The sequence below is a fragment of the Notechis scutatus genome, chromosome Z (genome assembly GCF_049901735.1).
Source record: "Notechis scutatus isolate UNSWTSFEM ecotype Mainland chromosome Z, rNotScu1.2, whole genome shotgun sequence".
NCBI classification, from domain to species: domain Eukaryota; kingdom Metazoa; phylum Chordata; class Lepidosauria; order Squamata; family Elapidae; genus Notechis; species Notechis scutatus.
Window position 1 is genome coordinate 34582314 of NC_142025.1, and position 15855 is coordinate 34598168.

General features: G+C 36.7%; 1 protein-coding gene across 1 annotated transcript; it reads right to left on the reverse strand.

Moving 5' to 3' along the window:
• Window positions 1-6698: 6698 nt before the first annotated feature.
• On the reverse strand, window positions 6699-13695 carry NUP42 (nucleoporin 42). The gene is made up of 7 exons (XM_026677998.2): window positions 13432-13695; window positions 11236-11431; window positions 10683-10777; window positions 9434-9510; window positions 9248-9334; window positions 7919-7997; window positions 6699-7789 (listed from the first exon to the last, which is right to left on the reverse strand). Exons 1-7 carry the CDS (start codon window positions 13553-13555, stop codon window positions 7269-7271), a joined length of 1179 nt encoding a protein of 392 aa, XP_026533783.1. The 5' UTR covers window positions 13556-13695; the 3' UTR covers window positions 6699-7268.
• Window positions 13696-15855: the final 2160 nt, after the last annotated feature.

Genomic DNA, 15855 nt, shown 5'->3' on the forward strand with positions numbered 1-15855 from the left:
TCTAAATTTTTGGCCATACAGATTGAGAAATTAGTTATTTGATTTACCAGCTAGTGTCAACTTTAATGTAAGATCTTTTTAGTAATGTATTTGTGAATGTTGATTGATTAAATTTACTGTAAATCATTTTAGTCATGTATGAAATAATGGAAAGAAGGGAAAGGTGTTTTCTTTCACAATTCCTTTCTCTGTCATTTTTGTCTGCTGTTACATATTATTTTACAGATCTATACAAGTCTCAAAAAGCCAATTTTTGTTAAGACTGTTAAAAAATTCAGTTCTGTCCCTGCCTCCTCTGAAGTTCCAGTGCACTAAATAGAACTTAATCCAATGTTTTGAACTGCAACCAACTGTAATTGATCAAACACTTGAGGGGGTAGGACTTGTCAGCTGTTCTGATTAAAGAAAAAAGATTAACCTATTCATTTCTGAAATTTTTATTCTGCATTTAAAAATAGTTACTAAAGAAAAACTACATTTTGGCCCTTCATTTACATTTTTGGCCCTTCATTTACATTTATAAAGGTCCCCCCCTCTTTTGTAAAAGAGGGAGTATATTTATAGAGGGAACAGGGTCACATGTTGGCAAAAAGATTTATTTTAGCTTGAGTAATGTGTTTTATAGAACTATGAAGTTCAATTTTCAAAGTGTTGAACGTGAAAAAAATTCTTTCCCACTTTCTCTCAAAAAGCCTTGGATTGATGCTTCTTCAGATACAAAGGCATTTTTTGTATTTGTGTTTCATGGCAAAAATTATCATAGCCATTTCACACTAAGAAAATGCTCTGAATAGATACCAACTGAACAATTTGCTTACTACAATTCTGAGGAAGTTCAGAATCTACGGATAAGCTACAGCAGGCTTTATACAGACAGTCCTTGACATATGACCGCAACTGGGCCAAAATTTCCATTGCTAAGCAAGACAGTTGTTAAGTGCATTTTGCCCTGTTTTATTTTTCTTGTAATAGTTGTTAAGCAAATCACTGTACTTGTTTTGTTAGTAACACAATTGTAAATTGAATCTGGCTTCCCTCTTGTCTTTGCTTGTCAGAAAGTCGCAAATGATGAACGTACGTCCTTGGGACACTGCAACCGTCATAAATATGAGCCAGTTGCCAAGCATCTGAATTTTGATCATGTATCAGTTTGAAAATGGTCATAAATCACTTTTTTTTGGTGCCATTGTAATGGTCATTAAACGAATGGCTGTAAGGAAGGACTATCTGTTTTCTCTCTCTTTCTTTCCCTCTCTCAGGCTCACCCCATTGACTTGACTTGCTTGGGCAGGTCCCTCTGGTGCAGCAGGCTCAATGGGGTGGACCTGCGGGGCCGGCACCTAGAACGCGGCAGTGGTAGCATGTTTGAAAAGTAGAGCAAAGCCAGAGGTCGGTAATTTTTGCTGCAAAGAATCACAAAAGCTTCTGGGTTGTGCACAAGAAGGGACACACATGTCAATGCAATTCAGCAACATAAATAAAGAGATACAAATCAAACAAATCAACAAAAATCGGCAAAGCATCTCTGATTAGATTTTATTCACTACTAGAATCTAATCAGAGATGCTTTTCCAATTCTAGTCCAATGACCTGCTCCAGCAGGGTTAGAAGGGTTAGAAGGGAGTGTGTGTGTATATGTGTGTGCATGGCTGTCAAAACTCCAAAAACAGGTCAAGTATCTCTGGGGAGGCCAGTCATAAATTAGAACACTTGCTAAACAACCGGCCATTAAGTGAGGACCACTTGTTTGCCAGTCACCTGGCCATGCCCACCCAGTGACATGACCACCAAACCACACCTACCTGGTCATGTGACCAGTGAGCCATGCCCAGCCAATAAGCGACGCCAGCCAGTCACATGACCAGCAAGCTATGCCCACCCAGTCATGTGACCACCAAGCCATGCCCACCCAGTCACTTGACCAGCAAGCTACACCCTCAAATTAGGCCATGCCCACAGAAATTTGAATCCCACCCCTGGGTGGGGGGCACCGAGGATGAGTTTGTAGCACCAAGGGCACGGTGGACTGAAAAAGTTTGGGAACCACTGGTTTATATTATGCAAAGAAAACAATTTAGTTTGTGTTTTCATCACTGTGAGGGGAAATCTAATTTTTAAAGAGATATTGCAACCAAATAGGTACAGCATCTAAATTAAGATTAAAATGGGTTTTCAGTCTGCCAAATTGCTTTTAACTCTGTAATGTCTTTTTCTCATCTGACTTTTTTTAAAACCAATTCCTTTAGGGTATTGGCAGTGGTACAAAAGAGAGAGAAAATGTGTCTGGGCTAACGGGATTCTACTGTGTAATCAAAAGAAATCTAATTACCTTGAACATATGACAGAGCACATGCTGGGACTATGTTTCATGTGATCTAGAACAAAACTTCATAAATTATTTATAGAAATGTGACTAGCTTGCTGACAGGAAAACAGACTGTATAAACAATAAAAATGCCTATTCATGCTGTCACAATATTAAAGCAGCAATTTTAAAGATATGTTTAAAGTGATTAACTTTGTAGAACAGTTTTCCCAATTTCTTGCCTTCTAGTTGAGTTTTACCAGGTAGGCTAGACAAGAGACATGACCAAATAAGTTAGTTCATTATTGTAAAGCTATTAATAACAGAATCCTGCAATTCTGAAAGTACAGTTCTCCTGCCAACACTCTTTGTATTTACACATAGAGAACTTTAGGAGCTGTGGTAGCAAAGTGGCTAGAATGCAGTATTTCAGGTTAACTCTGCCCATAGCAGGAGTTCAATTCTGACCAACTTAAGATTGACTTAATCTTCCATCGAGATTGGTAAAATGAGAATCCAGATTGTTGGGCACAATGTGCTGACCGTGTAAACTTCTTAGAGGGTGCTGTAAAGCAGCAGTTACCAACTGGTGGGCTGTGGCAAAATTTTGGTGGGACGCAGAAGAAATGGCCCGCGAAAGCAATTAATCTGGGTTGCATGGGAAAACAAGGCTGCTCCGCCTACATGGCCACTGCAAAACTTACTTTGACTAAGACTGAGCAGCAGAGAGCCACGTGAGCTGGAATTTGAAGGTAAGACCAACAGCGGGAGAGGAAAATCCGCCCCGGGGTGGCTTGCTGACGGTGAGAAAGAAAGGTGATTATGAACTAACAGAGTGACTACACTGATACACAGTTTACTTTAGTTTAGGTTACTTTACTGTCATTGCACCTCGTACAACAAAATCAAACACCATCTTCAGTGCACATGATGACCATGACCATGAAAATAAACACAAACACACATCCTTCACACATTGAACTGGAAAACTCCGATACCACACCAACGCTGCACTATACAACAGAGTTCAAAAGAGCTACTGCTGTGGGATAGAAGCTGTTTTTCAGCCTACTTGTCCTTGTTTTGATTATTCTGTACCGTCTGCCAGATGGTAATAGTTAAAAAAAAAAGGAGTATCAGTGTAGCCGTTCAGTTAGTTCATAATCGCCCTACCTGAAGAAGGTGCTGAAGGAGAAGGCAGCAGTAGTGGAGAAGTAAGCCAGGCATTAAAGACCCGGGAAGAAAGGGAGCAGCTGCTGCTTGTGCTTCTGCTGGATGCCTGCAGCAACTACCTTTTGCCTCCAGTGGGTGGGGTGGGGGTGGAAGGGAGAGAGAGAGAGAGAGAGAGAGAGAGAGAGAGAGAGAGAAGGGAGCAATCCAACGCTGCTGCTGGAGAATTGAATTCACAGGGAGAGCTGTGAATGGCTTGACTGCTACAGAGTGACCTATATCAGGAAAATGTTAGATAGTACTCTGCATTCAAATGTTTGTAATGACTGGAATGAAAATGGAGTGGAAATGTTTTGATATTTTGTAATAATTGCACTAACTTTAATAATTTTGTTACAATAAACATTTTATTATGATTAAGCATTTATGATTTTGTTATAATTATATACACACATACACACACACATACATATAATTAAATTTATAAAAATTTATAAAAAAAATCATATTATATTATCTTTTTTTAAAAAAATCATATTAGTGGGCTTTGGGATTTAAAATTATAAGTTTGGTAGTCCCTGAGGTCCAAAAGGTTGGCGACCTTTGCTATAAATCAATATAGGGAGCGGTATATAAATCTAAATACTATTGCTATCTTCTGACCCTTTTGCTCCAACCACTATGCAATTTCAGACTATGCTGTCTCTTATCTGACCCTTTCCAAGACCCTTTGCTCATCTCCCAGGATCTTTCCCTCTGAGCCCTCTCTACCAATTAACATATTGGAAATTGTAACTTAACAAGTTTCTTAAGAGAAAATTGCTATAGAACAAAAAAATAACTCCATAGTTTAGTTTCTATATCTGAAATACAGTATCTTAAAACATGTAGGATTAGCATGGAACATGCTTGATTGTCAAGGCAATTGATTGTGTTTGTTTGCGAGGGGCAACTGGGTTGGTTGATTGGTTGGTTGGTTGTCAAGGTTTGTCATCGGGTGCTTGCCAAAACCCACCTGTTGACATCCTAAAAATGTGGTCCTATGTTGCATATATATTTCTCATACTGTTCAGTTGCTAGTTCTGGTTAAGAGAGCAGTAAATGAAGAAAGGGAAAAGGAAAACAAACTTCTGGCTATCTACCCTTTTCTTCAGGCTGCTTGCCAAACTAGGCTCAAAAGAGAGGCAAAGCAACGGAGAGGTCACAATCAGGAAATGCCCAGTGATACAGCTATTCATCTACCATTTCACACACTACAGCCATCTCTTCAGATAAGACAAACTGCTTTAGAGTACAAAACACACACGAGATTGTATAGGATAAGAACTCCAAACTTCTCAGCTAGCTTGAAGGCCACCAGACTGAGGCAGGCTATTCTAAAATGTGACCTTCCTTGCCATATAACCTTTAAGGAACTTCTTCCTTGAAGCTGTGTTTACAAAAAAAACACAGAAATCATTGGGAACCAATATTAAGCTCCTCTTTATTCATTAGTTTTACTTAGTTGCTGCTCTCTTTTCAGTTAAATGGGTAATTCATTTGAAGAGCAATAGCAATATTGAGATACAGAATGTTTCAGTGAACACTTTACTATGAATGGGAGTCTAATTGCCCCAGTGCCTTCACCCATAAAATGATTGTCAATAAAAGCAATTAGATGTGCCTTACAGAATGCGTTTTCTTTGTACTCCCAATGTATGCAATGCATCCCTCTAGTGCTCTATAACTCTTTTAGCTTGGAATAAGTATTAACTGACTCTTCTTATTGTGCTATCAGAATTCTACTTCCCTAGTCAGGTAATTAAATAGTAAAACACTAATACTTCCTCCCCAAGAAAGCACCATTCAAAGGATTTCATTAGTTAATTTATGAATCATGATTATATATCCTTTGCAAAGGTATCTGAAGACTGTATTGTAGAATAAAAACAAAAAGCAAATGAATACAGATCAGTGAAAGATCTGCAGCAAAATGGTATGTCGTCCGTTTTTAGAAATGCAAAGAAATAATTTCACTGAATGGCTACTTTAAAGTAGGAATTCCGTAAGTCTCTTCTTCTCTTCCTGAAGTTATGAATTCCTTCAAACTAATTTGTCAGATGCATACTTAAGAGCTTTACTGGCATCCCAAAGAAAAATGTTTGAGTTACTAAGATGTTTTTACTAAATGCTTCTATTCTGGATCCAGGGGGAAAAAAACTCAAAATTACACTCCTGTAGTGGGCTATTTTATCTGTTACATCATGGGATACAGCTCCATTTGGTTTTGTTAGCTTTTGAAAGTTAAGTATAATATCCCATTTGCTATTCACATCCTTCCATTTAAAAGTAATCCTCCAGTATAAAAGTATTTTGTTTCTTTTACTTTCCATTATAATCAATGCCAAATTTACTGCCAATGCTACTGACTTTCTTTAATACTACTAGTAGCAAGCAAAAATACAGTGATCTATAGCTAGAGATCAAGTTTCATTTGAGAGCCAATTGTTATAGTGGCTAGGATAGCAGATTAAAAACTGGGAGACTGTGAATTTTAATCCTCCCTAGGTACCAAGCCAGCTGAGTGACCTTGGACAGTCACTTTTTCTCAACCCTAGGAAGGTTTGAAAAAGCAAACCACTTCTGAAAATCCTTGCTAAGAAAACTGCAGAGACTTGCCTGGCGGTATCTGAGAATTGGACACAACTGAATGGAAAAAAACCAGGTTATTTTAAATACTGTTCAAAACAATGATATACAAACCACAGTATTCTTAGTTAATGTATATTATATTGTATTCACATTGCACTGTTTTGCTGAGAGCTTGAGATGGTATCCCTTAATTTTAATACCATAACAACATATGGTAGTAAGCTAAGTGGATTGAGTGAGATTGGCCATGAGTTAGCCAGTGAGCTTCATTAGAAATTTGCCTGCATTTTCTTGAGCAAAGCCAACACCCCAGCCACTATTCTGTAGTAGCCATAGTAGCAAACATTAAGTGTTCTGTAATTTCAAAGTGGAAAAAATGTGGAAAAAATATAACAGCATATAATCACTTTTCAGCTTTTGCCCTATTTCTAGCAAGTCAAGGCATTCTATTTATATTGAAGGGAGTGACTATTTAGATACTCCCCAATCTTTTAGGATGCGAAGCACTTCAATAGCTCTGAACTTTCCCTTCATAGAAAATTCTAGTATACAAGCAGATGCATGCAAACATTATGAAAGACACCAGGACAGATTTGAACAGTAGTGATTTTATTTTTCTTCCTTTGCATTGAATAAAGCTGCCTTAACTAACCCTTTGAAAATTTATCATTTATACTCATATGGCTATATCATGAAGAACAGTAATAAGCCTGACTAATATTATATAATCTAGGCAGCACAAAAAAGGTTTTCCATATCCAAAAAATCCAAGTTTACCAATTCCATCTGATGTTGTAGCAACATCACATATACCATTAAATTAACCTGCTAATAAATCTGACAGATTACTAAAGCCAACTGCACAGGCAGCAGCCAAAGAAAATATAGCACCTTGGATACTAGTAAGATTTATTACTAAATTTATATTCAGATTTTTAGAGTTCAGACAATGAGTATTGAATAACTATTATTTCAACATGTTTGTTTTCAAACTAAACATTTCCATTTTGGTATTAATAAATCAAGAATATTCATTAGCAGAAATAAATCCAATAATTCTGAAGCATTGGTGGTGACCCATAAGGAAAATTAAACTTAGTCCAAGGATTTGGTCATAGTAGATCTGTAGAAAAACAAGTAGAAAGAGCATCTGAAGCATGTGCTACATATTAAGAAATTCCATGGGTGGAGGTCTTAATGGGACTTTTCCCAAAACGAATTTGGTTGCTTCAAACTGTTTTACTTCTTCTGTAGACAGTTGAAGCTGGGAAGTAAATAATTCTTCTGAAGAGCCAAAAGTTGGAATTGCTGGGGATGTTCCTGTAATATTGCTTGCAAGATAATGTGCTGATTCTCCAAAGAGCGTATATGTAGAACTGAAAGCAGGAGGCGCAATTGATTTTCCAAATACTGTGGCAAATGTTGTGTCTGGTAAAAAATTTGCAGAAAACGGTTCTCCAAGTCCAGAAAATGTAGGTGTTCCAATTCCATCTGATGTTGTAGCCATATTAAATGAAAAAGAATTTGCTGAAGAATCTGGCATATTAAAGCCAACTATAGAAGGAGCAGCTGAAAGAAGTACAGCACCTCGGACATCAGTAAGGCTTCCAGATGATACAGCAGCAGATTCAAATGATTTGAAAGAAAAGGCTTGAACACTATTCCATGTATCTGTAGGAAAGCCTGCAGTTATAGCATACAGAAAAAGTTGTAAGAATAGTTGCAATATTAAGAATACTGCACTAAAGGGGAAACTAAGATAATCAAAATGAAGCATGTGGTAAAATGGATCAACCAAAACAAATTCCTTACTTGATGTTCTAGAAGGCAGTGTCTGCTGTTGTTCAAACCCAAATGGAGGAGATTGGTGACTAGTCACATTCTTCAATTCCTTAAAAACAAGCATAAGTTCTATATTTCACATTTTGTTTTATGGCTTCAGATTAAATATTTTGAAATGCACATACATACTGGTATTACTTAACAGTTGGGTACTTAATGACTGTTCAAAGTTACGATGGACCCCAAAAGTTACAACTTAAACTTGACTTTATGACTGCAACCCCTCCCCTCTGTAGCTATGTGACCACTTTTTAGCTTCTTGGCAACCAGATCCTATTTATAATTCATTGCAGCTTCCAACTGTCATGTGACTGAAATTTTAAGTATTTTGCTTGTTTTTGACAAAAAACATTCATTAGGGAGTATGTATTCACTTAACAACCATATGGTGACCGTCTTAATGACAATGATTTTTGACTAAAACTCTGGGCTCAGTTGTGGTTACTAAGTGAGAATTATATTAAAAATCAAATATTTTTATTATCTATTTTTTCCTACTTACATTGTTGTAAAATCTTATTTCACATTTATTTGCTTTAGCAGCAAGTTGCATTTTTTTCTGTCCTGTACTCCAGAGAAACTTTCTGTTTCTGCTCCTTTATTTTCCAATTTGGCAATTACCATCAAAAAGAAAGCCTGGTTCTTTTATAAATGTGCTGGCAGGGGAAAAGGAACTTTTTCTCAGAGACCTAGGTATGGAAACTCAGTAAGACCTCAGGCTACCCCTGGCTGAAGGTGAGGCAACACTTCACCTTTGAGAACCTGGAAGTCTAGTCCAGTTTCTTATCCTCTAGAGCAACATTTATATGGAGGGAATGTGATGTTCAAGCCTTCATCTACTAGTAAACCTTTGCCTAAGAGCCCAGAGAGGCCTATCTTATCTGATTTGTCCTTTGTAATAGCTCAGAATGAAAACTCAAACAAGTATTTTATCTGCCTTGGATACAACATGTACAGGTTTGGAGAAAATAAAAACTTGGTAGCTTCCATAGGGAATTCTGATTATTTTATTATATTTCTATGCCACTATTTTTCTATAAATTCTCCAAATGCTTTTAAGTAAAATAAATGCTGAAAAGATAAGCTAAAATTTTGCCTACAATTTTTAAATGTGTTTATAAAGGCTAACTAAACCCAGTTATCTAAATAGCAATAGTTAAGTAAACTCAATCCTTCTTATCGCTGAAGCCTTCATCTGTTATTAGCTGACTTAATGCCTTAAATTATTACTGGTTTGAAAATCAGCAACAAATATGAACATGATTTTTTTTAAAATAAATACTTTCCAGTTGTACTCACCATTGCAGTTTTAGTAGAAGGAGTTGCATTCTTCAATTCATGCAATCTACCTTTCCACTGACTAGCTAGTTGCTGGACTGAATTGACCTGAAAAAAGGAGGAAAAATTATTCACTACTGCTTCACATTTCAAATAATTTTCAAAAAAGTGCTTCAGCCTTCTATGTTAAACAATATAGACACTTACATAAGCTTGTGTGCTATTGTTTGCTTTACAGTTATAATACCCAAGACGTAACTCTTCTGGCAAAAAGTCAGAGAAACCTGTAAGGATAACAATCAGACCAGAAAGGGAAATATTTTACCCCCATAATGCAAGGCTAGTAATTATACATACAGATACAATTTGTGGTTAAGAAAGACTGGCAAAATAATTCATTAGGCAAATAAAAATACAACATTCGTTTTCTCTCTTAAGCCCCTATAAAACCAAGTCAAAAATTTTGCCTCATCTTCCAGCAAGTGACCCATTCACAATACTTGCTGTCTCCTGGTGTTAACTTTTTTTCCTCTAAAAAGTGTGGTCAATCAATTGCAAACTCTAGATCTGAGATGCCTACTTGAGATGTGGATATCACAGATATGATTGTCTCCTACATCTGATCCCATACTAGAATAAAGGTGCCTTTTGTCCTGATTTTTAAATATATCTTATAGTGACAGATCCCTATATTCACCAGACAATAGTAATTTTAAGGAAAACAAACTATTGACCTCATATGCTTTCCATTTTCTCCTGTGAATAGCTCCCAAGTTATCTAGCCTTCAATGAAGCATAAGAGTCTAGCAACAAAGTGTGTGTGTGTGGGCACTGTCCAGAAATAAGAGACATTTGCAGATAATTAGGAGATATGGGGATGTAGATCTTTTAGATTTGAAATATTCTCCATTACAAACAGAACTGTTCTGTCCCATATAAGGCCTTTTAAAAGTTGGTCAAGGAATTTTGTCTGGCGGAGTCCAGGAGAAGACCTATTTCTACTGTGGCTCTTGCCATCTGGAACAGGGGTGTCCAATCTTGGCAATTTTAAGACTTGTGGACTTCAAATCCAAGAGTTCCTCAGCCAGCAAAGATCCATCCCCCACTCTCTCAGCCTTCCAACAAGACCTTAAAACCTGGCTGATTAGCCTGGGGCCTGGATGTGGGTATTCCTTTCTGAAAGTGGTTATTGGATTAAATTCTTTTTAACCCACTCCAATGTATATTTCTGCCATCTTAGCTAATTCTTAATGTAATGTTATACTTACTGTTTTAGTATTTTATAATACTGTTTTATTATATTGTAAGCCAACCAGTTGACTTATTGCAAGATGGGCAGCAAATAAATTGAATAAAAAAGCAAATAAAAATAAGAACTTATTTTTCATAGTGCCTTAGTTACACAGATATGTGCAATGTCTCATCCAATGAGACCTGACAATAGAGTAATTTGTACCTGAAATATTAGGTTTTTCTTTCATTGGTGAATAGGAGGAAAACATCCATTGTCCAGAAGATTCCCAAATCTCCATGTCTTTCATTATTATTTCACTGAATAAATGATAATGGAAAGTTGTAACCCATACTAAACTGATGTAAAATAAAACCAAGCTAATCTTAAGGGTTCATTGTTTTTAAAAATGGAGACAAATCAAGACTTATTGAGCATAGTAAAAAGCATAGTTAATTTTATGATTTAACCACAATTCTTTTTCTTGCCCAATGCAAAAACAATAAGACTTGATCTAAAATTAGACAACAAAGTAAGTTGTGATGAGAATGCTGCTCTACTATCAAGAGACCCTACCAGTAGGATAGTGCCTTTGTCTCAAGGGTCTCTAGGTATACCTATAAAATGTCTACAAGTCAGTTTGCATATTCTGTATGCAATTATAATATTCAATTCAATGAACTGTATAAACTACGGTAGCAAAGAACTGAAGTTTAGGATTGTTATTTTTAACCACACATTTAAATCTCATAGTAATTAAAGGAAAAATGCCAAGTACCTAAGTTTTTCTTCTTCAGGTTTATTATCGTTATTCACATGTTCACTTGAATCTAACTCAGCAAATCTATTCTGAGAAAAATTTGAGGATATGGGGTCTTTGTTGCTTTTCCACTTAGAAGATTTTGAGTAATTAGATGCCTGCATGCTAAGAGAATAATGTTGCTGTCCACCCCCTGCTCCTCTTCTGCTGGAGTCTGAATGAAAGAGAACATAATGTATCAAACATCTTCTTTGCAGTAAAAAATAATTTGATCTATATCACAGAATTAAGTAACAGAAATGGGCCTACAAAAGATTTGACAGGGTACAAATCCAAAATCTATAGAAAATAACTCAAATGCAGATCCCTAGACAACAAAAAGCAACCATAATATTACAAGCTTTGTACTCTAACATACTTATTTTACAATGTAAATGTAAGATATTTCTATCCACCAGATTACTTCAGAACTGTGACAATCTTTATTCCTGTAATGTGTCCCTTCTGGTGACTATCTCTTTAAGGAGGTCTATCAGTCTCCTACCCTGGTCTCATCTTGCTTCTTTCACATTCCAGCCTATCTGACCTTTTGCTTTTTTCATGTTAATTTGGTGTAAATTCTGATAAGAGGTCTAATTTCTGCAGCTAGGATGCATGTCAATTCCTGCAAAGTCTGAGGCCTGTGAGAGGCAAACTCCTTTCTTCTTTTACAGCCCCTTTCTAGCCAACACTTTTTTTTAATGTAATGTTTATTTAACTCCTTTAGTTTAAGCCACCTCTACATGTATGGTTAGATATCCCACCTTTTGGGTATCCCAATCACATATATAAGAGTGTCCATGACTAAGGTATATCAAGTTCCAATACTTAAGAACCAACACACACCACTCAAAGACTAGTATTCAGTACTTCACTCTTTCCCTCTTCTACTCCACCTCTACCAAATACTACTTATAAGTCATATTGATAAAGAACAGTATATCTGCTTAGTAGCTGCTTTAGGTACACACACACCTCTCCGAAACCATACACAGCTGCCTCTCTGCTCAGTTTTTATAACAATTGCTATACCAGCATAATGAGAGGCCTTAAAGAAACAGAATAGTAGCACAAGTGCTGGCCATTTTGTAGGCAATCTGTCCTCATATCTGTGCTAGACTTTAAAATTCTGAGAATTTGCAGAGACCACAATGAGCCAGTGAATGGCTGACTAAGAGAAAGTGTATATAAACTATCATTTACGCTAAATGGAAACAAACATTCTTTTAATTGTTTAATTTCTATGGCTGTCCAAAAGCCCAACAAACTTTAATAGCATCTCAGCATTTTTGGAACCAGGTGATTTTTCTCAATTGTAATTAATTACACTTTGTTCTGGCAGCTAGAGAACCCTAACCCTAAATAAATAGGCTACTCAGGTGGAATGATTTTAATTCTACTTAAAGCAGATCCCTCACATCCTGGACATAAACTGTTTCAACTCCTACCCTCAAAACAATGCTATAGAGCACTGCACATCAGAACAACTAGACAACTAGAGTTTTTTCCCCCAACGCCACCACTCTGCTAAACAATTCCCTCAACACTGTTCAACTATTTACAAAGTCTGCATTACTATTACTATTAATCTTCTCATCTCTCATCATCCATCCCCTCCCACTTGTGACTGTATGACTTTGTCGTTTGTAACCTTATGATTTATATAGACTTTCCTAGTCTTTCCTTGATTGCTTATTGTACCCTATGACTATCATTGTTATACCTTATGATTCTTGACGAATGTATCTTTTATTTTATACAGAACGAAGCTGCATTGCCCATTAACCTTGCTTTTGTAAGGAACCTTGTTTTAATCTTATTTATTGGATTTCAATATTGTTGAAGACCGTTTTAACTTGGTTAACTGCTATACAAATTGTTCTTTCGCAAGGAGAGCGGAAAATAAATAAGACTAAGCGTCCTAATTAAAAAAAAAAAAACATATGGCCATGTTTGATTTCAACCCATCACTGTCAAAGAGGCTGGGGTGGTGAAGAACAAAATACAAGCAAACTAGTTTAAAAACATTCTGGAAGCCGAGTAGGCTGGGGCGGACCTTCCTCTCCCGAGTGAATCCATTAGGCAGAGCCACGTTCCCCCCACCGGGAAGAAAGTCAAGAAACTACAAGTGGCAACCCTTAAGCGGCTAACGGGGAACCCAAATCCCCTCCGTACCTGAGTTTTGGCCAAAGGCCTGGCTGCCTCTGCCACCGCGTGGATGTTCATACCAGCATCTATCACCGAAACGGCAGTTGCCCTGTAAATAGTAAGAGCAAACCCAACCAGAATTGTGAGCCATGAGAAGCAACGTCTCAACGCCACCAATACAAGTTTCCCGCTTTGCTTCCACTACCGTATCCGCTCCGCGATATTTTCTCTAGGGCTACGCAGTATTTATAATACGACTGGGGCGTGCCTGGGCACGCAGCAATTAGGGCGTCTAATGATGACGTAAAGACGACAATCTACCCTTGGCGGAAGTAAATGCATTGGCAAATTGCCCTCCAACATCTTAAAAAGTAATTGTCTTTTTTTAAATCTGATTTTAGATTTCTCGTTACGGTTAATTAAAAAAAAAAAACAGGCACCCAAATATATAGTAGTAAGAATTCAATGTGCCTCTGAAGGCGACATTCAGCAAGTATAGGTACAGCAGGAAGTCTCCGTATGGTGCTGCTAATACCTATTCCACTTTATTTCATATTTTGATGAAATTAAAAGGATTGGGAAATGGAGAAGAAAGACCTATCTTTTACACAACATGCTCAATCATAAACTGGCCAAACTTTTTTTTAATGTGTGTTGAGCAAGCCTAGCAACTAAACTCATGGTAGCTGTTTACAAGGTTTATGATATATCTCTAGAAATAGTTGTATATATTTAATTGAATTTGGAAGTTACAAATAAAGGAAGAACAATGAATTGTACTGAATGTTGGGGGCAACAAAATGTTTTTGTTATGGTAGAAACATTGTAAGTCTGAAGTCTGAATCTTGGATTGATTTGTGTTCATTCTTCTTTTGAGTGACAAAATTGAAAAACTGATCCATTTTACTCCGTGTGGTCATATTTTAATGGTTTTTTAATCGAGTTGTTTAGCATAAATAAATGTTCCCCTTTTTGTTTTGTTACTGTTTATTATTTCAAATTTTAAAGTTTGCACTACTAGTTTCTTTTTCTTACCAAAGCAAGGACATTTAAAAAGTAGTTCAATCTGAAACGAAGTCATGCTAATGTTTCAGTATTTTATTACCATTATAACATATGTCCCCATTTATCTTCCTTGGGTGCTCCAAATGATAAATGCACAGTAGTAGATAGGTAATAGTGGATTTTGGCAGCTAAGTTTTCCGTGAATTTGTAACTGTAAAATGTATATTTCATCACCACTATTGAAACGCTAGGGGCTTAATTTTCTAAACGTAGACACTGTTAAATTATAATTATGTCCCAATAGACCCATTCCTCCTTTATTTTCTCCACAACCTGTGAGGTAGATTGGTATTGAGAGAAAGTAACTGGCCCAAAGTCATCTGGCCAGCTTTAAGCTAAGGCTGGACTTGAAACTTGAACTGACAGGCTCCTGCTTTTCAGCTGACTAACTTGACTAATTTTCAGCTGACAACTTGACTAATTAGCTCTTCCATGCGACTTTTATTTTCAGGAATGCTTTTAGATCCAAATAAAAATACTAGCCAATTATAGTTCTATTAAGCCCCTTATTTTGAACTTTAAAGCAAGATAGTGACAGAGCTTCATTTATGTGGAAAATAGTTGTGGAAGATGGTGCTGTGGGAAGCCCTCCCCCCCAAAAAAAAGAATGAAATATTTTGGGAAATATTAAAAAGGCAGGATAGAATATTTCCCTAAAGGAGAAATGGGGAAAAAACCTCAAGGGAGGCAGAAATCAGCTGAGTTTCCTGCCCAATCAAAAACTAAAGAGGCCAGTTTATAGAAATACAGATTTGGTAATCCATTCAGAAAGTCTGGGTCAGGCAGAAACTTCAGATAAGCAACACAAGCCAAAGGTTGACAAAATTAGCTCTGACAAACATTTAGGGTTTGCATTTCCCCTTTTGCCTATAGAGCCAGTAACTATCCATACATGACCCCATAGGAATCCTAAAGGTATAAAACCTACTCATTCTAAACTCCATTTTGTCAGCTGTCCCAGAATCATGTAGTTAGTGGTTCTGCTTCCTTTATTTCCAATCAGTCTCCAGGTTCCATTTTATTTCCAGTAGCTTTCTCCCACCTTGGAACTGGACCTAGATATTTCTTACAACAGTACTTTATGGTTTGTAGGGTAGGGACTGATATTTACCATTTTTCATTTAGTGTTTTGTCAGGGATATTGTTTGTGGTTGTTGCTTCAACTCTTTGATTATCAATCTGTATTCTGTAAAACTGATACAGTACTATGCTGTGAATTTTGAAATCAAATATTAAAATAATTTGGCATAGGTTATATCTGAATTTATGGTTTGTGAAGTAGGAAACTCTCCAAAACAGTAGAGTAAGCCTCCGCCCCATTGTGTTTTTTAGTAAAGTTATTTTGCCTTCTAGGAAAATGTTTTGTGACTGGCCATGTCCTTCAGG

Coding starts and splice junctions, on each gene's coding strand:
- NUP42 (XM_026677998.2), bottom strand. CDS start 13,555: ATGGCTCACAATTCTGGTTGGGTTTGCTCTTACTATTTACAGGGCAAC. Junction 9,335..9,433: donor ACAATAGCACACAAGCTTAT/GTAAGTGTCTAT, acceptor TCCTTTTTTCAG/GTCAATTCAGTCCAGCAACT. Junction 7,790..7,918: donor ACTGCCTTCTAGAACATCAA/GTAAGGAATTTG, acceptor CTATAACTGCAG/GCTTTCCTACAGATACATGG.